This window comes from Trichechus manatus, unplaced genomic scaffold (genome assembly GCF_000243295.1).
Source record: "Trichechus manatus latirostris isolate Lorelei unplaced genomic scaffold, TriManLat1.0 scaffold00007, whole genome shotgun sequence".
In the NCBI taxonomy this organism is placed as follows: Eukaryota; Metazoa; Chordata; class Mammalia; order Sirenia; family Trichechidae; genus Trichechus; species Trichechus manatus.
The window spans coordinates 24,594,396-24,621,454 of NW_004443943.1; the positions used below are offsets into that span (position 1 = coordinate 24,594,396).

At 49.3% G+C, this 27,059-nt stretch overlaps 1 protein-coding gene across 2 annotated transcripts in view; it reads left to right on the forward strand.

Annotated features, from left to right (window-relative positions):
- The window catches only part of GOLGA7B (golgin A7 family member B), a 13,769-nt gene extending 1,854 nt beyond the window's left edge, over positions 1 to 11,915 (forward strand). The window contains exons 2-5 of one of the 2 annotated variants that reach the window (XM_004370009.2): positions 5,857 to 5,982; positions 9,525 to 9,677; positions 9,767 to 9,868; positions 10,983 to 11,915. In XM_004370009.2, coding sequence (XP_004370066.1) covers positions 5,857 to 5,982; positions 9,525 to 9,677; positions 9,767 to 9,868; positions 10,983 to 11,093 — 492 coding nt within the window. In that variant the 3' untranslated portion in view covers positions 11,094 to 11,915. Of the gene's footprint in view, positions 1 to 5,856; positions 5,983 to 9,524; positions 9,678 to 9,766; positions 10,880 to 10,982 lie in introns of those variants that run through there. The other variant, XM_023740587.1, reaches the window with a different exon arrangement.
- Positions 11,916 to 27,059: the final 15,144 nt, after the last annotated feature.

Sequence of the window (27,059 nt, forward strand, 5' to 3'; positions counted from 1 at the left end):
TACAACATACAGGAAAATCACACAGTACCAGGAATCATGACCTAGCCAAATTGATACACACATTTTTTGGGGGACATAATTCAAACCATGACAGGCAGGAAGGAGATTCTTCAGCCACACAGGCATGGCTGGGCCAGCACTGTGGGCAGAGAAGGCAGCTCCCTCTGTGATGTGATCTGACAGATTGCCAAGAGGCCCATCTGTCCCAGCATATCTCCCTCTTGGGGCTGCTATGGTCCACAGCTTCCAACCATTAGGCTCGCATCTCTAGGTTGAGGCATTGTTTCCAGGAGGCTGCTGTTAGGTATGCATGACTCTCCCCTGGGAGAGGCTGTGCTCATAACACCAATGTGGATACAGCACTTTCCTGTGTACAGAGCACTGTCACACCTGTGATCTCCTTTGAGGCTTAGTGAAACCCTGTGAAGTGCACAAGAATGGTATTATTATCCCCATTTATCAGATGAGACAACCGAGACTCAGAAGCTTGCCTGATTCCTGTGAAGGAGCCAAGGAAGGCATCATTATCCCACTTTACAGATGATGCAACTGGATCCCAGAGACTTATTCAAGAAAATATGGCTAAAGAGTGGCAGGGCAGGAGTAGAACTTGAGTCTGCTTCCCTGGCCAGTGCTCTCCCTGCCAACCCGCTCCCCAGGTACCTAGGGTTAGTGTATCCGATTAGCCAATTGTGTTGCCTAATAGACAGGAGGGTGCTAGGGGTCTTGACATGGGGCTTTCATGGGGGAAGGGATACAAAGGAGGCCCGGTCAGGAAGGGTTGGAATGTGGGACTCGGGCCCCCTGACTGGCCTGGTTGGGTCAGCTTGAGGTCAGAGGTTCAGAGGCCCAGAAGAGATGGGTGCTAAGGACAAGCATTGCCTGTTTTGGAATTTGGCCTTGGGTGGATATTGATGGCAGTACCAAGCGAAGAAGCCTTAGCCCTGCCAAGGCAGAGGATGTTTGCATTATCTGGGTTATGGGGTGAATCATTCTCCCCGGGCTGTTTTTACTATTAGGACTGGGTTAAAATTACCAGGAAATACCTGTTGGGGGAAGCAAAGCCTCACTCCAAACTCCTGTGGCTATTCCTTTAGAATTCTAAATGGAAAGTCCTTAGCTCCAGTAGAGGGTGTATTGAGGGGAGGGGGAGAGAGAGAATGAATGAGAAAATCCCTGGATGAACGGCATGGACACCAGATCTTTTCTGCTCTCTAACTTCTGTTTAGGAGTTAGCATTAGGGGAGAGTGTGTGTGAGGAACTCAGAGGAGGGATGAGGTCTCTTGAGTGATACATTGACCTCATTTGGAAGGCTTCAATGAGCCCATTTCCTGAGTGGCAAACCTCTGTGAATGTGTGTCACTGGGAGCAGGGGCCTCCCCAGGAAACAGTCCAGGTAGCCAAGGACGACTGGGAAGTGCCTGGCTAGGAGGGGCTCTCTGAGTGGTGGAGTTTGGCCTCTAAGAGATTTTAAAATGCACCCAAGCAGCATTATCCCCAGGACACTTGGAGGCTTGATCTCAGGCATGGAATGAACAGCCAGCAGACAATGGGTTGGGCTTGGCTCCTGATTTAGGCAGAGAGGGGAGACTGTGCTGAGCTTTCCAACCTTAGGTCTGCTTTGGTTACCTGTGACTCGTGATCCTCACTGTTCCTCCACACCCTATCCAGGGGGGCACAGGAAACTCTTCAACTAAATCCGTTTCTTGAGTTGAGTGTCAAATGTATCCTACGGAATTAGATGGTTGTTAATGAGGATGGAAATGTGCGCCCAGATGGGACTTCCTGTTTGTCTTGGGCGTACTGGCCTGGGAATGCTCATTTGCACCCCAGTGCTTGCCCCTCCACACCCCTGCCAGTTTGGTCCTGTGGGGTGTACAGGTCTAAATGTGTGAGAGGTAGCACTTGTCATCCAGGCAGCCTCCCCTTCCCTGTCACACCGCAGTTTGAAAATTGGTGCCAGCAGAACTCGCCACTGATTTTCTCTTTCTTCCTCATGAAATGCCTCTTGGTCCTGTCTTTACTCAGCAACCAACAGACCAGGGGGTGGTGATGGAAAAGAGGGGCAGGGTTGAGGAAGGTGAGAAGTGAATGAGAAGCCCAGGTCTCTAGGTCAGTTAAGAAACCCCTGGGGAGAGGCTCAGGGGGAGCTGAAGCCTTCGAGAGAGGTATGCACCGTTCTGGAATCTTCTTGAAAGCTAGATAGCTGGCAGGTGGCCTGGAGCCTGGCTGGAGCTCTGGCCCAAGGGCTCCTGCCATGGGATTCTTTATCCAGAGTTTCCTAAACTGGCAGCTCTAGGGCTGAATCTTGTCCGCAAGTGTGCCTTATTTGGTCTTCTTAGTGCTTACAAATTTTAAACATTTATTTGAAACATTTAAAAATCAAGACATTTCACATGAAGACAATCTAGATTTATAACTTATCTTGAAAAACCAGAAGTGCTGGCAATCTGGGTTCACATTCTCACATGGCAATGATCAGCTGCCTTTTCAAGACAGGACATGAGTTCTCTAATTAGCCGCAGTCCCCACCTGGCCTGTTTACTGCTTAGCCCCTGTAAACATTTGCATTCATAATCCCTGATAAGGCCTCTAGAATGTCAGAGCTGGGAGGGGCTTTGGAGATTACCTAGTTCCAACTTCTCATTATCCAGTTGAGGAAATGGAGGCCAGAGAGGAGAAGAGTTTCCCAGAATCATGTAGCCTGGACTAGCACCCAGCTCTCCTGCTCCCAAATCTTGCATCAGGGCTTATTGCACTTCACAGTGGTGCCATAGATTGAGAGGGTCAGGAGGGCCAGCCTTGTCTTAAATCCTGCTCTGCACTAACTACAGATGGGTCTGTGATATGTGTGCTGTATGTAGATCTGGGAGACTAAGGCTCTGGCATATAACATGCGTCTGATACCATCCTCTAGCAACTCCTCAAGACCCCACAAACACTCTCTAGGGAGAGAAGCAGGTCCTTAGTCACCCAGAGACAGGACAGTGTTCTAAGGCTCAGGACATGGTTGGAACTGGAAAGGGTGTTGGCCCCTCCCACCCTGGCTACTTGAGAACCCATGGATCAAACAAAGCCAAGAGGAAGTGGGACTGTATTACTTAGGATAACTTGTCGCCATGGAGTTGATTCCGACTCATAGCAACCCTTTAGGACAGAGTAGAACTGCCCATAAGGTTTCCAAGGCTGTAAGTCTTTACACAAGCAGTCTACCACATCTTTGGGTTCAAACTATTAATCTTTCATTTAACAGCTGAGTGCTTAATCACTGTGCCAACAGGGCTCAAATCTTAATGGCTTAAGACAATATAAGTTCATTTTCTGCTCAGTAAAGTCCCAGACAGGTGTTCCTGATCAGAGGTGGTTCTCCTCCAGTCAGTGATTCAGGGACCCAAGCTCTTTGCATCTTATGGTTTCACCGTCTTCAACACAGGGCTTCCTGTTTCCTTTGAAGGAGAAAGAGCATAGAGAAGGGGCAGGCTTTTATGAGTCAAGCCTATATGTGACATTGATCACTTCATTGACATTGATCATTCCACTCAGTCCCATGGCTGCACCTAACTGCAGGGGATGCTGGGAATTAATCTGTGTGCCTGGGGTAAGAAGAAATGGCTGTGAATAGCCAGGGAGTCTCTAGAGACATGTACCTTCATGGAAATACACATGCATGTGTATCTGTACATATGTGCATGTGTGTGTTCAGGCAGAGACAAAGGAGGCCGTCGGAGGGGAGGAAGCAGAGTCCATGTCAGGATGGCGGAAGCACTCTTTTCTTCCTTTCCGTCTCACCACCACTTTTCTTGGTTTAGACCCACTCATGAGTTGGAATCAACCTGACGGCAACCAACAACAACGACAACTACAAAGATAATCATCCCTTCAACTGAACCCCTAACCTAGTCTTGCCCACTTCCCATCTACCACCCCCACAAAGCTGCCAGAAGGATCTTTCTAGGGCCAGGGGAGTTCATCCTCAAGATCAACTGGCTCTTGTAGGTTGGTTTTAGAAAGGTGGAGGAAGGCCGCAGCCCATTCCTTTTCTTTGAAAAAACAAAATTATGAAACCTTAACCACACAGCAGACACATTAAAAAATGATTTATTTATATGACCAAAGGATTCTTTATTTTTCAGTTATGATAGGATCCTAGTAGATGTCAAGAGGACATCAGTTAAAACCCTGATTAAAGAAATCAAGGAATATGAAGACTAGAAGAGCGTTTATAGATTATTTAATCCAATCACAATACTTTGCGATCACAGTTCTTACACAGAACAAAGTTCGCCTGCATCAGGCAAGTCTCATATCGGGCCCCCTTTCCTGCTTCCTGTTCTTTCACCACCTTGGTCACCAATTATCTGCTCTTTCTACCGTATCAACAGTCTTTCCTCTAGTTATCCTTTCCCCCAGCTTTTAAGCAAGTTCAAGTATCTTCTGTCTTAAATCCTGCCCCCCTAAGAAACCCATCCCAGCTCTTTGTGATCTATCCCTTGTCTCCTCTATACTGTCATCTCTCACTGCTCTCAGCTAATCTGCAAACCAACTCCAGTCTTGCTGAAATCTGCCTCCAGCCATTGGGACATGTTCTCTGCTATCACTACTTTGCACAAGCTTCTCCCTTTGTCTGAGTTGCCTTTTCTTCCCTCTCGCCATCTTCTGTCTATTCCCTGACACTGGTCGCTCCTGGCCTGCCTTTATGACTTAACCCAGGCTTCAGGAAGCATTTTCTGAGTAAGTGTTTCTGAGCAAGATGTTACTTCTTTGTAGCATTTATCACAGTCTAATTAATTATATATTTACTTGTCTTCCTCCCTGGAGCTCACAGACTGTCTTCTGCTCAGTGTCCCCAGAGCCTGGCAATAGCAGGGACTCAATAAATGACAGCTGAGTGATGGAACAGGTTCACCCTAATTACACAGAATGAACTGGCTGTTCACTCTGCCTTTGAGGCTCAGTCTCCACTGTGGTTCCAGTGTTTGGCATCTTCACCCAGTGGGATGCTTGTCTCAAATGTGGGCAGCTAAGGCTGGAGAAGTGAAAGAGAAAGGACTGTTCTGCGAAACTGAGCCCACTTCCCTCAAATGCTGAAATCTGTGTGTCAATGTCAAGTCCACAGGTGGGCACAAGGGACAGAAATTGCTCCATTCCTTCCTACCAGGGCAGGGTAGTTCTTCAATTTCTGGCCTCAGTCCACTTAATCCAGTCTTCTCTGGGAGATTTTGGACACTCATGGGCCCCTGCTTTCCTGGGTGACATGTACTGGATACGGAAACCATCTGTGATTCTCTCTGGCCCGAGCTATAACTTGGCCTAAACCCGAATCTCCCTCTGAGTTCGTGGGCACATCAGGTACTCCTCTTTTCCACCTGCTCCCCATGTCCCCAACCCTACCCAACCCTATTGCAAGTTCCAATCAGCAGGGCCTGAGACTTCACTCTTGTTCATCAAAGGCAGGGCCTGACAAGTTGTAAACACTCGATACTTGCTGAGCGAATGAAGGGGTGGGGGGAGAAGGGGTCCAGACCGGGCACCAAGAAGTCTTGTTCTTCTTGTTAGAGCTTGTTTTTAGTTACATTGATGGTTCCAGAACCTCTCACTTTGGTTCAGCTTTGGCCCTGCTTCAGGCTTTTTCTAGAACTTTCTGGGATAGCTCAAGGCATCTTCTTGGATAATCTCCACAGTTCTGCTTCCCTGGCCTTCCTGGAGCACATGCAGAGTGACCAGGTCCTGTCCCAGTGTGCCTGGCACTTTCCTGGTTTTAGCACTGAAAGTCCTGTGTCTGGGAAACCCCTCAGTCCCAGGCAATCGGAGAGAAACGGTCACCTTCAGCACGCACCTCCGCTATGTCTCCTCAGGTCCACAACCTGCAGGAGCTCCGGCGAAGTGCCTCCCTGGCCACCAAGGTCTTTATCCAGAGAGACTACAGCGAAGGCACCATCTGTCAGTTCCAGACCAAATTCCCCCCAGAGCTGGACAGCCGGGTAAGAAGTCTCTTTCTACACTTGGAACATAGGCCAGGATAGAACTGAGGGGCTTACTTGAAGGTATTTTGTTTCCCAGGAAAAAAATAATATCATAAGACACATAACACATAACATGTTCAGCCACATCACATAGAAGAATAAAAAATATCCTTAACACTGTCTTGGCATCTCTTCATAGAAAGTTAGAGCTGAAGAAACCTCAGAGATCTTCTAGCTCAGCAGCTCTCAAGTTTCAGTTGCATGAGAATCTCCTAAAGAGCCTGATTTAAAATGTGAACTCCTGAGCCCTTGTCCATGCTGAAGGAGCCCTGGTGGCACAGTGGTTGAAGCGCTTGGCTGCTAACCGAAAGGCCGGCAGTTCAAACCCACCAGCCACTCCATGGGAGAAAGATGTGGCAGTCTGCATCCATAAAGATTTACAGCCTTGGAAACCCTGTAGGACACTTCTACTCTGTCCTATAGGGTCACTGTGAGTCGGAATAGACTTGACGGCAGTGAGATTCCATGCTGGCTCAGCTGGTGGCCTGGGTTTTGGGAATGTCCATGTTTTAAGCAGCAGTTCTCAACCTTGGCTGCTGCACATTACAATTCCCAGGGAAGCTTTAAAAAATCCTGATATCTGGGCTGCATCCCAGACCAATTAAACCAGAATCTCTGGGTCTGGGGCCCAGGCATCAATACTGTTTTAAGTCTCCCCATGTGATTCCAATGTGCAGCCAGCAGAGAGGACTTCAGTTTTCAATGCGGAATCTCCAGGTGATTGGAGTCAGGTGATTCTTAGATCACCCTTTGAGAATCATGGGTCTTCTAATAGTGTGCATCTTCTCAGGCTTGGCTGTACATTAGCATCACCTGGGGAGCTTTTGAAAAACGTACTTTGCAGGCAGTCCATTTGGGTAGGGTAGGGCAGATGTGGTCTTTACTGCCCTGACACCACCCCTCCATTTGCATCAGAATCTCTTGGGGGGCGAGACTTGGGCATTTGTAGGTGTTAAAAGCTGCTCAGGTGGCTTAGTGTGCAGCCAGAGTTGAGAACCACGAAGCTCTTGTTACTAAGACTGTGGTCTGTGGGCCAGTATTATCAGCATCACCTGGGAGCTTGTTAGAAATGCAGAATCTCAGGCCTCTCCCTGGATCTACTGAATCAGAATCTGTATTTTAACAAGATCTTTAGGTTATTTGTGTATGCATTAAACTGAAAAGCACTGCACTAGTCTACCCCTCTCATTTAACAGAGGAAACTGAGGGCCAGAAAGGGGGAGTGACCTACTCATGATCTAAAGCAAGCAAGCAGCAGTGGCAGAAGGGCCTCTGTGCCCTGGCTCTTGGCTTTTACATAGGGCTCGTATTTTCTTCCTGATGCAATTGTATCAGTAATAGTGGGTAGGGATGAAACTGGATGCCTTTGTGGTCTGAGTCATGGCAGGGAAAACTTAGAGACCTAGAGGAAGGGGCTGGCAGCTGTTCTTCCCCCCTTCTCCCTGCCATGGGCAGAGGGAGAGCCCGACGCTCCATCCCAGAGTCTGGTAGTAGCATCAAAGGCAGTGGATGGGAGCATGTGTCAAGGGCTCTGACCACAGCCTCTCCTTCTAGACTCAGCTCCTTGGGTGCCTGCTGGTCCAGGGACCTCTTGCAGGGCATCAGCTCCTTCTACTGTGTTTTGCTCCTGTTCTGGGGTGTATGTGTCTCTTCTTCTAGTTCCTTCTTAGAACTGATCTGGGGCTGGGGCAGGGTAAAGGGAAGACCCTGATCCTTCCATTCAGCAGCCTAGGCATACAGACCTGGGCTTGGCTGATCTTGTCTCAACCAGCTTTTGGGGAGCAGTGTGGGTCTCCTCATCTTAGCATGCCTGTCCTTTGTGGTGGGGTGACCCTTAGGGTAGAGTACCAGGGCTTGAATCATGGACCAAATGGGCAGAATTTTCTCTGTGTGGAGGTAGAGGCTGGGAGCCCCAAAGCTTTTGATTGTTCCTGGGAAGAACTTTTGCCCTAGACAGGCATGGGAGGCCCCTAACTGCATGATGGACAGTTGCGGCCCTGTGGGAGTATGGCCGGGGAGGGGGTGCTATGAAGAAGGTGGACGGGGCCACGGACACTTTGACACCTGCTGAATTTGGAACATGACCTTCAGGCTGTGTAGGGTAGGGCTACATGGTGAAGCGCATAAACTCTGGGGTCAGAGCAGTGTAACCTTGTATTTATTGAGCACCTGCTATGTATTAGGCCCTGAGGCTATAGGAGGAACAAACACTCATGGAGTTTATTTTCTATTAGTGGGTACAGACAAGAAGCCAACAAGCAAGTCCATATATAGTAGCTCAGGTGGTGACAAATACTATGGAGAAGACTAAGGGGAGGCCAGGGGAGAGGGAGAGCTGGGCAAAGTGCATGGTTTGGAAATCCTCTGGATAAGGTGAGACCTGAGAGAAGAAAGGGATGGACTGTGGGGATGTCTGGGGGAGGAGCATTCCAGCTGAGGACACAGACACAAAGGACCTGAGGCCCAGGCACATTTGGCACTTTTGAGGACCAGTGGAGAGGACAGTGTGGCTGGAGTTGGGCTGAGTGCAGAGGAGAGCAGAGATGGGCTCAGAGGGGCCGCAGGGCAAGGCCATGCAGGGCAAAGCAGGCCTTTGGAAGGATTTCTTGGCTTTTACTTGGAGAGATGGGAAGACTCTGGCAGCTCTTGGTCAGGGGCGTGACAGGATCTGACTTACATTTTTCAGAGCACTCAGGCAGGAGGCAGGCTTGGGGCAGGGTGACCAGTTGAGAAGCCAGAAGGGAGGGTGTCTTGGACCATAGTGCAGCTGTAGGGTCAGTTTCCTCACTTGCAAATTGGGATGATGGTAGTACTTTTCTGATAGAATTGCTATGAGGGTTAAACAAAATAATGCATAAAAAGCACCTGGCACATAGAAAGTACATAATAATAAATATTATTATTGTTATTATGGATGCAAGCAGGACAGCTTCTCAGTTGTCCAAACACACTGGACCGTGGTGTTGTGGGTGACCTCTTAGCTAGGAGGAAATGCCCCCTCCTAGAGACACTCCTGAGGTCTCATCCCCTTAGCTTCATGCAGCCAGAGTCCCCACTGACCCAGTACTGAGCGCTTTTGCTGTCATCAAGAAGGAGAGTTAATAAAATCCCCAGAATTCTTGTCTGATCTTATGCAGAAAGCATTCATGTCTAGGATGTCATGTGAGCTTCCTGTCTTTGAAGGAGGCCAAGTGTTATTCCCATCTTACAGATGAGGAAACCAAGGCCCAGAGTGGTTAAGCCATTAGTCCAAGGTAACACAGCTAGTTGATGGCCAAGTCTGGACTGGAGCCCAGGTCTCCTGATACTCAATCCAGTGCTCCTTCTGCTCCACCTGCACCTGCAGTGTCTCTGGTCTGGCCTGCGAGCCCATGTGTCATCCCCCACCCTCATGGCGTCCCTCCCAGTGCTCCTTCAGCCCTACCTCTGCCACCCCTGTCACTGTCCACCCTCCGGAAGGCTAATCTCAGCCTGGCTCCCTGTTCCCTCTCTCCCTCCAGATCGAGCGGCAGCTCTTTGAAGAGACTGTGAAGACCCTCAACGGCTTCTACGCAGAGGCCGAGAAGATTGGGGGCAGCTCCTACCTTGAGGGCTGCCTGGCCTGTGCCACGGCCTACTTCATCTTCCTCTGCATGGAGACCCACTATGAGAAGGTGGCTCCCTCCCCGGCCTGCCCTGTGCCCCCTCTCTCCCCGGGCTTCCAGCCTGTATGCCCATCCCCAGCTGACCCCTCTCCTTGCAGGTTCTCAAGAAGATCTCCCGCTACATCCAGGAGCAGAATGAGAAGGTCTTTGCTCCTCGAGGTCTCCTGCTTACGGACCCCGTGGAGCGTGGGATGAGGGTTGTATCCTTCCTGGATGTTCTGTATGAGGGCCCAGAGCAGCCAACCAGTGGGGTCTCTGGGGTAGCCTGTCTGGCCGTGTGTGAGGCCACCAGGAAATGGGCACCACCCCAGGGGCCTCCGCACAGGGTTCCGCACATCACTGGTCATCCCCCCGTCATAAGTTATCCATGCTGTTGGTGAGCTTTGGGGTTTGCATTTATGGAGCTGCATTTAATCAGTGTTTAATATATGCCAGAGATCATGCTAAATGCTTTGGAGACATGAATTTACATGATTCTCATAACAACTCAATGAGGTAGGTGACTCTTGAGGTGCAATCACTGGCTCAGGGTCACCTAGCTGGTAAGGGTCAGAGCCAGGACTTGGGCTTAGGCTCAGCCCTAACCTTGAGGCTGTATTGTCCCTTAAGGAGTAGGCAAATCTGCCACATGTTTACATGTCCACCATTTCATGTAATCCTCATTTAATCCCATGAGGGAGATCCCATGACCCCCTTTTGCAGATGAGGAAAATGAGGTCTAGGATGAGGCACCCCCCAAAGTCTCCATCCTGGTGCCAGGCTGCCCAGGATAGTGCAGTCAAGCTGCACACACACCCCTCCTCCTTACTCAGCAGCAGTGAGAGGAGAATTTAAAAAGAAAAAAAAATTTACTGGAGAATTCAGGGGGAAAAAAGTAAAAACACAGACTCCTAGAATCACGTTTTACAAAGCCCAGCGGAAGTCACTTTTTATTGAGCCTTTACTATGAGTTGGGCATTGTGTTTAGTGTTCTACATGCAGTATTTCTTTTAATCCTCACAATAGCGCCAAGATTCTATTATCCCGACTTTATAGTAGTGATAATTGATGATTAACAAGTAACTTGTCTAAGGTTACACAGTTTGTGAACGGGTGAGTCAGGATTTGAACTCAGTACAGCAAAGTCTCCATCACTGGTAGCTGAGTGAGGGAGGAGCCCGGTGGCTGGGTGGTGCAGCTCTCCAGGCCTCCCGCAGCCTTACTGCCAAGAAAGCCGCAAGGGTTTAGTCTCCCGCCTCCCCTGCCGGCCTCCGCCAACGAGTTCCGGTCGAGCCCTGCGTTGGCAGCTGCACAGCTCCCTTAACCGCCGTCCAGATCGAGATCTCCATCTACGAGGACCGGTGCAGCAGCGGCAGCTCCAGCAGCGGCAGCAGCAGTGGCAGCGGCAGCAGCAGCGGTGGGGGTGGTGGGGCGGGGACCCGGTGACTGGCCGAGAGTCCTCGCAGGGAGGTGTACGGCCGGAGCGAGGGCCTCTCAGACCTGCGGCGGCTGCGCTACCAGAGCACCCGCTTCTGAGTCATACTCTGGGTCCACCCTGCTACCCGGTGTGAGAGGGAGGGTGGCTGGCCCGTGTTCCCTGTGGGCCACTGACCCACGACCCTGCCCCTTGCCCGTAGTCACAGGATCAGTCCACTTCCTGACAGGCTTGTTCCCTATAAGGTGGGTCTGGTTCCCATGGAGCCAGACCTTCCTAGGGCAGGCTGGCGTGGGGAGGACACAATCTGGAAAGCCTCTTTTTTTTGGCAGCTCCTCTTCCATCACCCCAGAGCCGGGCCAGGCCTGTCACCTAGAGAATTCCCGTCATGCATGACTCCTCATCCCAAATCCCACTCCGCCAGGACTTGGGCCAGATGGCCTTGGCTATGGGGACTCTCCCCCGCGCCTTCCTCCCCATGCCTGTCTCCTTGTGGCTGCTCTTTCTGTGCCACCCCAGGCCTCTGCCTGTCTGTGTCTATGCCTCCACCCAATTCAAGGCCTGAGGAGACAGGAGTGGTCAGCTTATGGACACCATGGTGGTCCTGGGGCTTCCCTGTCCTCCACTCAGAGCCCGGGGGCTAGCTGGCCTTGCCAGGAAGTGTCCAAGTCCTGGGATTTTGCAGGCCACCAGGCTCTGGCTGTGGGATACAGACTGGGGCTCTGGGAGATCACATGGGGGTCTGGAGAAACTCTTCATGGAGAGATGTGGCGTCAGACGGCTTGAACCTCCTGAGCTGGAGCCATCGTCCTGAGACTGAAGCCTGTATGTACATGGGAATGAGCATGTGTGCATGTGTGTGCGTGCATGCACGTGTGTGAGTATGTGTGTGCGTGCATGCACGCGTGTGTGCGTGCATGCACGCATGAGTATGTGTGTGTGTGCATGCACGCGTGTATGTGTGCGTGCCTGCACGCGTGTATGTGTGTGCGTGCATGCATGCGTGAGTATGTGTGTGCGTGCATGCACGTGTATGTGTGCGTGCCTGCACGCGTGTATGTGTGCGTGCCTGCACGCGTGTATGTGTGTGCGTGCATGCATGCGTGAGTATGTGTGTGCGTGCATGCACGCGTGAGTATGTGTGTGCGTGCATGCACGTGTATGTGTGCGTGCCTGCACGCGTGTATGTGTGCGTGCCTGCACGCGTGTGAGTATGTGTGTGCGTGCACGTGTGTATGTGTGTCAGTGCCTGCATGAGTGTGAACCCATGTTTGTGTGAGTTCATGTGAATGTGAATCTAGTATGTGTGAGTGTGTGAGTACATGTGTGAGGTGTGTGTGTCAGTGCACCATGTGAATACATGTGTGAGGTGTGTATGAATGCGTCAGTGCACGTGTGTGTTCCTCTTGGCTGCTAGGCTAGTACTGCCCCTCTCTGCATTCTGTCTTGTCTTAGCTACACAATGGGTTTTTGGCTTCTTCCCTTGTGGGTCCAGCCTGGCTCCTGTAAATAAATGTCCTAAGGCCCCTCACTTCTCTTCCTGTGGCTGCCAGCTTGGCTTTTCCTCCTGGCCTTCCCTCTCCCTCGGGGTTCCCCCACGCCTCACCTTGGGACTCCTGTGTATATTCTGCAGAAGACAAGTTGGGGTTCTTGAGGGGAGGGCAGAGCCAAGCTTCCCAGGGCCTTCTGTGCCCCTCTTCCACTCCCCATAGGGCAGTGGCGCCACAGTTGCTGCATATTCAGCCCCCCAGCCTCTTTAAGGCTGTGTGAGGGAACCTGCAACCTGCAAGGGAAAGGCAAACTCCCCCCCACAAGGGAAGAAGGGCCATCCAGCCAAGGATGCTCTGGCTTGGAGGCTGCTGAGGGGAGCCCGGTGGGAAGGGAGCAGCCCCAGCCTTGATGCCCTGAAGATGGGCAGAAAAGCTGCCTACCTCAGCCAGCAGGAGGTGCTACAACTGGACCTGAAAGCCCAGCTGCTGCAGGTGGTTTTCTGGAACCAAAGAGGGGCCTGACTTTCTTCTGGACATGTGAGCCGCGTGTGAAAGCCAAGCGCTGACCCAGAGAGCTGGAGAGGGTTGGCTCGGCCCCAGAGTCCTCGGCCTGAGTCCTGGTCCAAGGATTTCCCAGGAGAGACTGCAGCCCTTGACCCCTGGACCTGGCCTGTGCCTGCCCTGGCCCCACTGTGTGGCTGGGAATGGTGTCTGGGGGTGGGGGAGGGTGGTGGTGGCTGGGCACAGGCAATGGGATGGCCTTTTATTATTTTTTCCAATAAAAGGACTGCCCAGCTTGAGGCTCTGTGCTGCTTTCTTTCCCCGTGGTGAGGGGGCGGTGTCCACGTCCAGGATCACAGCGAGAGACACCTGGCTGCCCATCCACCTCATGCACTGGGAGGTGGGGCTGAGCCAGCCACTGTGCTCTTTACAAAGCACAGGACCTGGCACAGGGGAACAAGATGACTCTGTTCTTGGAGCTTACAGTCTAGTGGGGGGGGCAGACATTCCAGATCCTCTAATCTGGGGGACACAATGGGGGTTCTTGCAGCCTTGCGTAGGGGGAATAGGTTGGACTGAAGGCCAGATCAAAAGTGATTACCTATTTCTTGAGCTTGTACTCTGGATTGAGTCCTCTTAAGGGCTGGACCACACAGGTCAGTCAGCACTGAGGACTAGAAGGTGGGTAGGTGTTAGAACCTAGTAGAATTATGGCTTGGATTTTATAAAATAACACTTATGAACACCTACTGTGTGCCAGAGACTTTGCTAAAACCATATGTTAGAGCTGGAAGGAAACTGAAAGATCACCTGAGTCCTCTCATTTTATACAGGTGAAACAGGCCCAGAGAGGGTAAGTGACTTGCCCCAGGTCACACAGCTGGTTGAGGATGACAGTGCCAAACTTAGAGCCGAGGTTTCCTGACCTAGTGCGTACTCTTCGACACCATGGGCATGCCACCCAGATGGGAAGTTGCCTGAGGCTGCAGAGTGGCCAGGGACACACAGGTCTGTGGGCCAAGGGTCTATTCCTGGAGAGGCTCTCACCAGACTGTGGGAACAACTGCTCAGCCTCTGAGTGGGGGACTAGGATGTCATCTCTGGGTGGCACTGACGTGGGTACTTACTGCCTCCTGGGGATAGCGAGGGCTTTGCCTGAGCCACGGGGCAGCCTGGACTAGACTGCCTATGCTCAAACCTGGGGCTCATGTGGGGTTTCACAGGGAGGCTGTTGTCACATGCGAGTAGGTTCATTCTGTCTGTCCTGTTTGGGATAGGAAGTTTGTTCTGTCCCCAAGCCGGACTTGAATTCCAGCCCACCTGTCCTGAAGAGGCGGTTCTGGTGAGGGCTGAGGATTTTCACACCAGTGAAGCCAACTCAGAATGCATACCTGGTTGAGAGGCATTCATTCCTCCTAGTTTCAAATAATAATAACAGCCAACATTTACATAGCATGTACTCTGTGGCAGGCACTAGGCTTAGGCTCTACATATTACATCATTTAATCCTACAACAGCCCTCTATGGTGTGGGCTTTTATTCCCATTTTACAGATGAGGAAACTGAGGCTCACGGAAGTTAAGGAACTTGCCCAAGGCCACACAACTAAGAAAGTGGCAGAGCTTGGCTTTGAACCTAAGCAGTCTGACTCCAAACTATAGGGAAAATGATAGATTCAACTTCAGAGACCCCTGTCAGCAGCTTGAGGTCCTCAGCCATGTTAGGGTTAAGATGTGGCAGATTCCCAGGAAGAACGTAGAGCTGTGTCTGGACTCTGAGGCAGGGCTGGTACCTCCAAGCCCAGAGCATCATGAGAATGTGGGTGGGCTCTTCTTGGGGTGTGTGTGGGCCCACAAGGGCAGCCTGGTGAAGGGTGATGGGGAGAGACCCGATTTACTGCAGGCCAGGTTATTTGTGGCTTTTCTCTGCTTGCAGCCATGTCCTGCATCCCCCTTGCCAGCCCGGCACAGGCCGCATCAGGACTGGGAGAAGAGGCACTCTGCCCCTGGCTTGGCCAGCTGTCCCCCCAGCTCCCGTCTGAAGGCTCCAGCCAGCCAGGCATTCCCCAGGAAGCCCTCAGCGGCCCTCCTCCTTCACTGCCACCAGCACTCCAGTTTCTGGCCAAAGCAGGGTGTGTGTGTGTGAAACCAGAGGGTTTACAGAAGCTCGAGGCGCGGCATAGTGGTGAAATCACGCACTGCACCTGGAATTAGAAAACCACGGCGGAGCTACTCAGAAGTTGGTGAAACTTCCCCCACCACCCCAAGTCAGCAACTGCTCCCAACTGGCAAGGGATTTTCTGTGGCCTCCAGAAGCACGGGGAGAATGTGGCTTCCAGTGACGTTGACTCTTTCTCCCTGCAGCCAGCCCTTGGGGCGCTGCCTTCCAGGCAATGGCCTTTCTCTCGGGGTCTCCCCACCTTCCTTCTCCACACCCCTAGAAGCACTTATAGAAATTAGGGTCCTGCCTGGCTGAAGGCATCCCCACTTGGTTTTGGCTTTACTATTGCTTCTCCAAGAAGCCCTAGTGGTGCAGTGGTTAAAGAGCTTGGCTGCTAACCGAAAGGTTGGTGGTTTGAACTCACCAGCCACTTTGTGGGAGAAAGATGTGGCAGTCTGCTTCTGTAAAGATTTCAGCCTCAGAAACCTTATGGGGCAGTCCTATACTACTCTGTCCTATAGGTCACTACAAGTCGGAATCAACTCCACAGCAATGGGTTTGGTTTTTATTTTTTATTGCTTCCCCCAGGGTGAAGGCAATGCGAACATGGCTCCAAGTCAGACCTGAATTTGAGCTCCCCCTTCGTGACATTTTTGTATTGCATTGGGTAAATCTGCTGCAAAAATTAAGGTGTTAAAAAGCAAAGATGTCACTTTGAGGACTAAGGTGTACCTGGCCCAAGCCATAGTATTTTCAATCGCTTCATACGCATGTGAAAGCTGGACAATGAATAAGGAAGACTGAAGAAGAATTGATGCCTTTGAATTATGGTGTTGGTGAAGAATATTGACTACACCATGGCCTTCCAGAAGAACGAAAAAACCTGTCTTAGAAGAAGTATAGACAGAATGCTCCTTAGAAGTGAGGATGGTGAGACTTCATCTCACATACCTGGACATGTTATCAGGAGGGACCAGTCCCTGGAGGACATCATGCTTGGTAAAGTAGAGGGTCAGCAAAAGGAGGAAGACCCTCAGTGAGATGGATTGACACAGTGGCTAAAACAATGGGCTCAAACATAGCAACGATCGTGAGGATGGCGCAGGACTGGGCAGTGTTTCCTCCTGTTGCACAGAGGGTTGCTGTGAGTCAGAACCAACTCGACAGCACCTAACAACAACAACTTCAAGACATTAGCACATGATGGAGACTCCTGGAGACTCAGTTACCTTCGCTGTAAGATAGGGATAATAATACCCACTTTGTTTAGATCAGTGGTTCTCAACCTCAGCTGCAATTGGTAACACCTGGGAACAGTATAAATCTCTGGTCCTATCCCCGATACTTCAATTGGCCTCGGTACAGCCTTGGCATCAGGAATTTTTAAAGTTCCCCTGGTGATTCTAATGTGAAGGCAAGGTCGAGAACCCCTTGTTTAGACAGTACCTAGAGCCAATGATAAGACAGAAAAACAACTGATGTGATCGAACTGTGCTGATGACGAAGAATACTGAATGTACTGTGGACTGCCAAAAGAACGAACAAATCAGTCTTAGAAGAAATACAACCAGAATGTTCCTTAGAAGTGAGGATGGACTTCAACTGGACACGTCATCAGGAAAGACCAATTGGTAGAAAAGTACATGATGTTTGGTAAAGTAGCGGGTCAATGAAAGTGAGGGCAACCCTCACTGAGATGGACTGGCACAACAGCTACCACAATGGCAAAAACACACCAATGATCATGACGATGGCGCAGTACCAGGCAACGTTTCGTTCTGTTATGAAGTTACCATGAGGCTGAGGTGACTTGACAGCAAATAACAACAAGTGCCAATGAGATTTTCACAGGCTTCTGAAAATGTTTGAGTCCCGAACAAAAAGCTAATTGGATTCATGAAAGCAGCCAGACACAAACTGTGTACAAACAGTATGATTCCATTTATAACAAGTTCAAAGATAGGCAAAACTAATCTATGGTGTTAGCAGGCAGGATAATGGATACCTGGGGTGGGGAGGGGGGGAGGTAGTGCCTGGAAGGGTCTGGGGAACTTCTGGGAGGCTCATACTGCTCTTTTTCTTGATCAGAGTGCTGGTTACACAGGAGGGCTTACTTCACGAGAATTCATTGAGCTGTAGCACTTACGATTTGTGTCTTTTTCTGTATGTATGATGTCACTGCAATAAAATTTACAGAAAAGTTTATTGGCTCCAAAACAGGAAAAGAAAGCACAAACTTGAAATGAATGTTTTATTAAAAATCTACACAATGTAACATTTATATCAAACAGTCAACTGCAATTCAACTCGATTTGAATTGTGTATGTATGTGTATATGATACTTAATGTGGGTTGTGGATGTATTTGAGTATATTTGGTATGATGAGGGATGGGATCTCCAAAAGAGAGCCTCCCTGGGGCCTAAGAAAGTCTTAAAACCAGCCAGGTTTACACGGGGAGTTCTTAACCTGGAACCCTTGCACTTGTATGCAAAATGATGTGCCTTTATCCAGGGAAGTGAGTCCACAGCTTTCAGTAGATTCTCAAAGGGGTATGGGACCCCCCTCGTCAAAAGGTTAAGAATAACTGGTTTTAAGGAGTCAGTGAAAAGCTGTCCGCAAATGTGCCTGGCATGAAATAGGGGCTCAGTAATGTCAGTTTTGTCCTTTCCTTTCCGGAGTCCAGCCTTCGGGGGTTTCCACATGACCCTTTTCAGGGGACTTCTAGGAGGATTTACTCTCCTGGTGGCGAGGAGGGCAGACTGTGCTGGGCTCACAGCTCTTCCTCTAAGAGGCCATTCAAAGAGCCTGTTGTTTCTGCGTCTGCTGGATGGCGGAGCTGAGCTCGCAGCAGCTCCACCTGGAGCCACAGCACATCAGGGATGATGGAGGAGGTGAAAGAGTGTGAAGGAGTCCGAGGGCTGCAGCAGCTGGGGACCCCCAGCAACTCACTTAACTTCTCTGAACCTCAGCTTTATTATTTATATAATGAGAGCATTGTGGGAATAATGCATCTTTGTAAACGATAACTTCTTTGTAAAATACCCGACGTACCATATTACCTTTTTTTGCTGAAGTTATACTAAACCAGTTGCCACTGAGTCAATTCTGACTCATGGTGACCCCGAATATGTCAGAGTAGAACTGGCTCAATAGGGTTTTCAATGGCTGATTTTTCAGAAGTAGATTGCCAGGACTTTCTTCCAAGTTGCCTCTGGGTGGACTTGAACTGAACGTTTCAGTTAGAAGCTGAGCATGTTAACCGTTTGCACTACCTGGGGACTCTGAAATTACACTAGGATCTCATTATACGGAAGCCTCATCACACAGATTTATAGCAGGTTTCAGGTTTTTGCACAGAATAAACAGATAGTTAGCCAATGGTTCACTGATTCCCTAAGGTATGCCAGGAACATTCCTGTACATGATTATTCTGTTTTAGTCCTCTAACATCTGTTAGGTGGTTATGTTTGAATTCTTATTTTGTAGATGAGGAAACTGAGGTTCCAGGTGGTTAGGCAGTTTGACAAGGGCCCACAGCTAGTGTCAGAGCAAAGGCTTGAGCTGAAGTCTCTGACTCCAAACCCTGCTTTCCTTCCGCCACTGTATGTTACAGTCAGACAAAGACTCTGTTTTACCTGGATTGACTCATAGAGACAAATTCCAGACCCAGAGAGAAGCACGTGGGCATATGAAGACACAGAAAAATTAGCTTTGCAGGGACATGAAGGTGCTAGTTATTTTGGAGTAATTCAAGTTATCGATTTCTGTAATGGAAAAGTGACTGGGGACTAGCTCCCACCTGAGCGCAGGACTGAGCGAGCCCCGGGAAGGAGGAAACGTTACACACAGCCTCCACGACCTCGCATTATGGGCACAGTCCTCTTCCCTGCTGACCCCAATTAATCGGGAAACTCTTTGAAACTGGAGATCTTGTCTTACTCATTTCTCCCACCTCCCTTTCTCTACCCTTAGTGCTTCGGCCTTGGCAGGTGAACAGGAAACGTAGCTGATCATAGGCTGGCAGGAAGATATGGAAATATACAGCCCTGAGATCCTCAGGTCCCTGCGGCAATGTGCCACCAAGAAGTGGCTTAGGCAGACGTAGATGGGCAAGTGGTCACTGAATAACTCCATTAAAAGGTAGAGGCAGTGACCCCAGGCCGCCCCCTGTGCTGGGCAGCAGCTGTCAGCAATGTTGCCTGGCCGTGCCCTAGGGCTCTGCTCACCATCTCTGCCTGGCCTGGGGAGGAGGGAAGAAGCATGCATCTGAGGCCTATTATTGTGAGGTGGGTGAACTCTTTTGGGGCTGGGTGCTTTGCCTGGGAAGTTTGGGCCTGAGGCCCTGGAGGGTAAAGTGCCACAATGGATGGGTGGATGGATACAGAGAAGATGGGCGCAGAAGATGACTGATGGGTCGGAGTTGAGCAAGAGAGCTGCCTGGCTTGAGACGAATGCTCGTAGACCCTGGAGAGGCAGGTGAATGGATGGGTTCTGATCCGCCCTGTCCTCCCCAGTGCAGATCTAAATATAGGGTAAGAGCTCTTCACAGGGAAGAGGCTGTGTTAATCCAGTCCCCAAATGAACTCTGCATTTGTAACTCTGAGAGATGGATGTGTCTTGTTGGGAAGGATTCTTATGGGTCCAATACGGCCCCAGTTAATGACTTAAGGATTGTTGTAAAATCAGGCACTGCTAGAAGTGAAAGCAGGAGGGCAAAGGCCCTGGAACAAGCTTTAATAACAATACCTGCGTTTTATTCATCTGGGCACTGTGCTGAGTGCTTTACATGCCTTTTCTCAATTAATCCTTACAACTCTAACCAATTGCCGTTTAGTCGATTCTGACTCAAGGCAACCCTATGTGTTGCAGAGTAGAACTGCACTCCATAGGGTTTTCAAGGTGGTAACTTTGGAAGCAGATCACCAGACCTTTCTTCTGAATAACAACTTTGCCATTGTTAGGTGCCTTTGAGTCAGTTCTGACTCATAGCAACTCTATGTACAACAGAACGAAGTACTGCCCAGTCCTGCCCCATCCTCACAATCATTGTTATGTTATGCTCTAGCCCACTGTTGCAGCCACTGTGTCAATCCATCTCTTGAGGGTCTTCCTGTTTTTCACTGACCCTCTACTCTACCAAGCATGATGTCCTTCTCCAAGGACTGGTCCCTCCTAATAACATGTCCAAACTATGTGAGATGAAGTCTTGCCATCCTTGCTTCTAAGGAGCATTCTGGCTGTACTTCTTCCAGGACAGATTTGTTTGTTCTTCTGGCAGTCCATGGCATATTCAACATTCTTCACCAGCATCATAATTCAAAGGCATCAATTCTTCTTCGGTCTTCCTTATTCATTGTCCAGCTTTCACATGCATATGAGGCGATTGAAAACACCATGGCTTGGGTCAGGTGCCCCTTAGTCCTTAAAGTGACATTTTTGCTTTTTAACACTTTAAAGAGGTCTTTTGCAGCAGATTTGCCCAATGCAATGCTTCATTTGATTTCTTGATTGCTGCTTCCATGGGTGTTGATTGTGGACAACAACTCTAGGAGGTAACTATCACTACCTCCATTTTGTAGACAAAGAAACTGAGGCTCAGAGAGATGAAATGATTTGTTCAAGGTCACTTACAGAGTGGACAGATGGAGCATCTGGGATTCAAGCTTGGCTCTACCTGGCCCCAGAGACTCAGGGTGAAGAAAGAATTTTAAGATGGATGGAAAGAAGGGAGCAGGGAAGGTCATAGGAATTTTGCACCAGCTCTCTAAGAAAGAAAGTGGCATTTGGAATATGTGAGATACCTTCTGCAGTGGGGTGAGGCACTGAAACCCTTCCAGGGCCTGGTGCACTGAACAGAGTCCCAAGTTCCCTTCTCCCTGTTCCTCTCTGCGTCTGCCTTTGGGTTGTAAATATTGAGTCTGAGGCCTGAAATTGCAAACAGGGTGTGTACTGGGTTCCTGTCCCCACTTTGGCCTAAACTTGTTCCTCTGCTACAGTTCCACAAGAAGTTGGGGAACTTGGGTATGTGCGCCTCTCCTTCCCCAGGAGCTCTGCAACCAGATCCGGGGTGGAGGGAGGAAAGTTGGCCCTTAAATATTTTTGTGGGTAGGGGGAGAAGATGCATTAAATGATTCTAGGGAATAAAATTCTTCATGGATGCCCTGGGGCTGGTCATGAAGGAGAATGAGCTGCCTTTATAGGAATTACTCAGGGCCCCCAGATAGCTCAGGGAGCCCTGGTGGCACAATGGTTAAGTGCTCGGCTGCTAACTGAAAGGTTGGCAGTTCAAACCCACCCAGCGGCTCCTTGGGAGAAAGACATGGTGATTTGCTTCCGTAAAGATTACAGCCTAGAAAACCCTATGAGCAGTTCTACTCTGTCACATGGGGTCGCTATGAGTCGGAATCAAATTGATGGCAACTTACAGCAATAAGCAGACTGCTCTGCTTCTGGCACGTTCTGGGAAGAGGTGGTACAGACTTCTCCTGTCCCCCACTTGCTGACCTTTTACTTTAGGATTATTCTCTCTGGGAACTGCACCGTGTATGAGAACCGAGCTGAACATCTCAGCACAGCTGGGCTCCGGGAAGGTTTGCTCTGCCCCCTTATGGCCATTTGCAGTCTTGCCACCTCTTCTCTGCTAAACTGTGAGCTCCCTGTGGGGCTGGTGTCCTCAACCTCTCCCACACTATGGGACTCCCTGGTGTCCTGGGTGTCCCAGGCGGCAGCAGGGTGTGCTGGGGGACACGTGAGCTTCCACGCTGAATAGATCTGAGCTCCATCCAGAACTTTACTTAGTAATAATAATACTTCTAATTTATTGGGTGCTTACTATGTACTGGAGACCTGGTGGTACGGCGGTTAAGAGCTCAGCTGCTAACCAAAAGGTGGGCAGTTCGAATCCACCAGCTGCTCCTCGGGAACCCTATGGGGCAGCTCTACTCTGTCCCATATGGTTGCTATGAGTCAGAATCTACTCGATAGCAGTGGGTTTGGGTTTTTGGGTACTATGTACCAAGGTCCCTGTGTGGCACAAACAGTTTGCACTCAACTAATAATCTAAAGGTTAGCAGTTCAAACCCACCCAGTGGCACCCTGAAAGAAAGGCCTGGCAATCTGCTTCCATAAAGATTATAGCCAAAAAAAAAAAAAAAAAAGAAACCTCTATGTAGCAGTTCTACTCTGTAACACATGGGGTCTCCATGAGTTGAAATTGATAGCAACTGGTTTGGTTTGGTACTATGTGTCAGGCACCATGTTAAATGTTTTACATTATCTTGTTTAATGCCCACAATAACTTTGTGAGGTAGGTAGTATCCCCATTTTATAGTTGAGGAAACTGAGGCTCAAAGATGCCTCACCTACTTTAAATCTTTGCTCAGATGCCTTTCCCGGTGAGTCCCACTTGGAATCCTCCTATTTAAAATGGCGTCCTACCCCCATCCCAGCACTGCCAATTTGCTCTTTCCCCCCATAGCATGCATTACCTTTTAATATACATACCTTACTTATTATGATTATTGTTTAGTGCTGCCTTGTGTTCCCAGGATAGGAACCTTTGCCTTTGTTGCGCACTGATACATATCCCAAGTCACTAGAACAGTGCCCAGCACATAGCAGGTGTCCAATCAGTGTATGCCGAGTGAACAACTGGTTAAAGAATTTGTCTGAGTGTCCATAACTTGGAGGCTGCACAGCATAATGCTGAAGAACACAGGCTTTGGAGCTAGATAGGCATGGGTTTGAATTACAGCTTTGTAACTTAACTAGCTATGCAGACTTGGGTAACTTATTCTTCTTGAGCCTCAGTTTCTTTGGTAATAAAACCGACTAATCACATTTATCTCACTGGGTGGGTATGAGGATTAATGGAGACATGTATGTAAAGTTCTTGGCATATGGTAGGCATTCCGCAAATGTTAGCTCCTTTCCCCGAGGATGGTTTTTTTCTCTTCTTGCTTCTCATTTTGCATCTGATGGCCTACCCTTTGACCAATTCACTGTTCAACAGCAGTTCCTTAAGAGGACAGGCTGCTGAAGGAGGCGGTTGGCATTATCTGCAGCGTGAACCTGCCATGCTTTCCTGCCCTCCTTCTTCCTCTTTTCAGGATGAGCCAGTTGCTAAGGAGACGCAACATCAGCCACTGACAGGCTGTGCAGGGGTCTGGCCCACACAGAAGGAGAGAGACCATGGGTGACCCTGGGGAGGGAGAGAACAGGAGGGACTCAGCTTGCCTCCTCGGCTCTAGGTGGAGGTATCGGTCCTGAATCTGCTGGAAAAACTCAGCTTGCTGCCTGAGAAAATTGAGTGTTCAGCCTTGTGTCTCAGGGTGGTTCTGGAGAGATGGCCAACTCCTCTGTTTGGAGGCTGGAGTGGAGTTCTTGCTTGGGCTGTAGTCCAGTGGCGCTGGTCTGGGTGTGATGCCCAGACCCTGGGAGGGGGCCATAGCAGCCAGAGTGTCACATAATCAAACTCCTGGCCCTCAGAATGGCACCTTCCTAGAGCAGGGCTGACAACGGAGTAGATGCTCCAATAGGCCGAGTGGGTGAGTCACAATTCTGCATCTGCGGAGCTGCCATCTCTTCTTGCAGGCTTGAACATGACCCTGGGAAGGCCGCTTCAGCTCCCCGACCCTCCAGGTACTCCTGCTTCTCTCTTCCCACACTGAGTCCTTGCCTCTGGGTAGCATGAGATTGTGACTTCACCCCAAATGAAGAAGGAAGGAGCGTGGTTAAGCGCAGAGGCTGGGGAGCCCAACTGCTGGGGATCAAATCCTGCCTTTGTCTTTCCCAGCTATGTGACCTCGGACGAACCCCTTAACTTATCTGCAAAATTGGGATAATTGTAGCACTTTCCTGTTGGGATTGCTGTGAGGATTAAGCAAGACAATTCTTGTTAAGAGCTCTGATCCCACCCAGGCACATTGATCTCACCAAATGTAAGCTATTATTGTCATTTTAAGGGGTACATTCCTGGGAAGAGTGTGTACCCTTGTGCAGAATAAAAATGATATTATCATTATTTGGCTTTTGTTGAAAAAATAGGAAGCTCTGTCAACACTGATCCACCCTGCTCCTTGGCTGGAGTGAGTACTGGCTGCCCCCTTCAGTTTGGGCACCAGCTCCCCCATTTACACAATCCTTTCCTGGCCTATTTCATTACTTTACGTTATTTGCCCCTGAAGGCACTTGCTGTTTCCATTATAGATTCGAGTTGAGTATAAGTGAACAAAGATGCAGGTGCCCAAGTGGGGTTAGGGGACACAGAAAAGATCAACTTGTCTGTGCTCAGAATGGGAGGGCAAGGGTTGGGAGAATGAGATCAGAGCACCTGTGGGCATCAGAGGAAAAGGAATTAGAAAAAACAGGTGGATGGGAAGCCACTTGCTGCTTCTGAATCTTGAGCCTGGCTAGCTCAGGTGCAGCTCTGCTCCCTCCCATCTGTGGGCTGGTATAAACCAAAAACCAAACCCGTTGTCATCCAGTTGATTCCGACTCATATAGGACACACCAATAATAAATGGACTAAACTTGAGGGATTTGGCTCAGAAAGCCTGGACTTCCTAGTCCACTGGGAAGGCCCTGTTATTGAGGGCAAGCAATGTTGAGCACTTACTGATGAAGATCAAAGACCACAGCCTTCAGTATGGATTACACTTCAACATAAAGAAAACAAAAATCCTCACAACTGGACTGTCATGGATTGAATTGTGCCCCCCCAAAATATTTGTCAACTTGGCTAGGCCATTATTCCCAGCATTGTATGACTGTCTACCATTTTGTCATCTGATGTGATTTCCCTATATGTTGTAAATCCTATCACTATGATGTTAATGAGATGGATTAGCAGCAGTTATATTGAGATCTATAAGATTAGACAGTGTCTTAAGCCAATCTCTTATGAGATATAAAAGAGAGAAGTGAGCAGAAAGACGTGGGGACCTTATAGCACCAAGAAAGCAGGGCCGGGAGCAGAGTGCACCCTTTGGACCTCAGGTTCTTGCACTGAGATGTTCCCAGACCAGGCGAAGGTTGATGACAAGGACCTTCTTCCAGAACCAAAAGAGAGAGAAAGCCTTCCCCTGAGCTGACACCCTGAATTTGGACTTGTAGCTTACTAGACTGTGAGAGAATAAATTTCTCTTTGTTAAAGCCATCCACTTGTGGTACTTCTGTTATAGCAGCACTAGATGCCCAAGACGTGGACCAGTAAGCAACATCATGATCAATGGAGAAACTATTGAAGTTGTCAAGGATTTCATTTTACTTGGATCCACAATCAACACCCACGGAAGCAGCAGTCAGGAAATCAAATGACCCATTACATTAGGCAAATCTGCTGCAAAAGGCCTCTTTAAAGTGTTGAAAAGCAAAGCTGTCACCTTGAAGAGTAAGGAGCACCTGACCTAAACCATGGTGTTTTCAATCACCTCATACACATGCGAAAGCTGGACAATGAATAAGGACGACTGAAGAAGAATTGATGCCTTTGAATTATGGTGTTGGCGAAGAATATTGAATATACCATGGACTATCAAAAGAATGAACAAATCTGTCTTGGAAGAAGTACAGCCACAACGCTCCTTAGAAGCAAGGAGGGCGAGACTACGTCTCACGTACCCTGGACGTGTTATCAGAAGGGACCAGTCCCTGGAGAAAGACATCATGCTTGGTAGAGTAGAGGGTCAGCGAAAAAGAGGAACAAGACAGATTGACACAGTGGCTGCAACGATGGGCTCAAGCATAACAATGATCATGAGATTGGCACAGGACCAGGCAGCATTCCGTTCTGTTGTACATGGGATCACTATGAGTTGGAACCGACTCGATGGCACTTAACAACAATGTTGAGTTGGAATCCCTGGGTGGTGCAAATGGTTAAGAGCTCGACTCCTAACTGAAAGGTTGGCCTTGGAAGACAGACTGACAGTCTGCTTCCAAAAGGTCACAAACCTGAAAACCCTATGGAGCAGCTCTACTCTGCACATGTGGGGTTGCCAAGAGTCAGAATCCATTCGACGGCAACTAACAACAACAATGTTGAGTTATAAAGGCAGTGGTGGTTTAGTGGTAGAATTCTTGCCTTTCATGCAGAAGACTTGGGCTTGATTCTCGGCCAAAACACCTCATGTGCAGCCACCATCTGTATGTCAGTGGTGTTTTAGCAAAGTCTTCCAGACTAAGATGGGCTAGAAAAGCCTGGCGATCTACTTCTGAAAATCAGCCAGTGAAAATCCTGTGAATCACAGTGGTCCAATTTGTAGCCAATCATTCGGATGGCATAGGGCCAGGCAGCGTTTTGTTTTGTTATAGGTGGGGACACCAAGAGTCAGAGCTGACTCGTCGGCAACTAAGAATGACAACAATGTTGAGTTGGTTCAGTGCCTGCCTGCTTGCCCTTGTGTCTTGTAGCCTTGCATTTCTTCCAACACAAGAATCTTGGGATCAGAGGACTTGACTTCCTCATGGGAGGGACCTAGTGCTTGGCACACAGTAGATTCTTAATAAATACTTGCTTGCTGAATAAATGAATGAATGAAGGAATGCAGAGAGCTTACATTGTAGGATAGCAGTCCAAGAATTTAGCTAGACTTTTCAGAAATCCCCTCCATCATCTAACTCTCATTCCATGTTCTCAGCTCCATCATCTGGCTGGAGGGAGGGCAGTGGGGGTGGCAACCATGTTGCCTTCAGTTACCATTGTATGCCCAGAGCCTGGCTCGGTACCTGGTACATAGTAGGTGCTCAACCAATATTTGTTGAATGAATGACTGAAACTAATGGAAAGCCTTCTTACCCTGGAGTTGGACATTGTAGTGTGTTC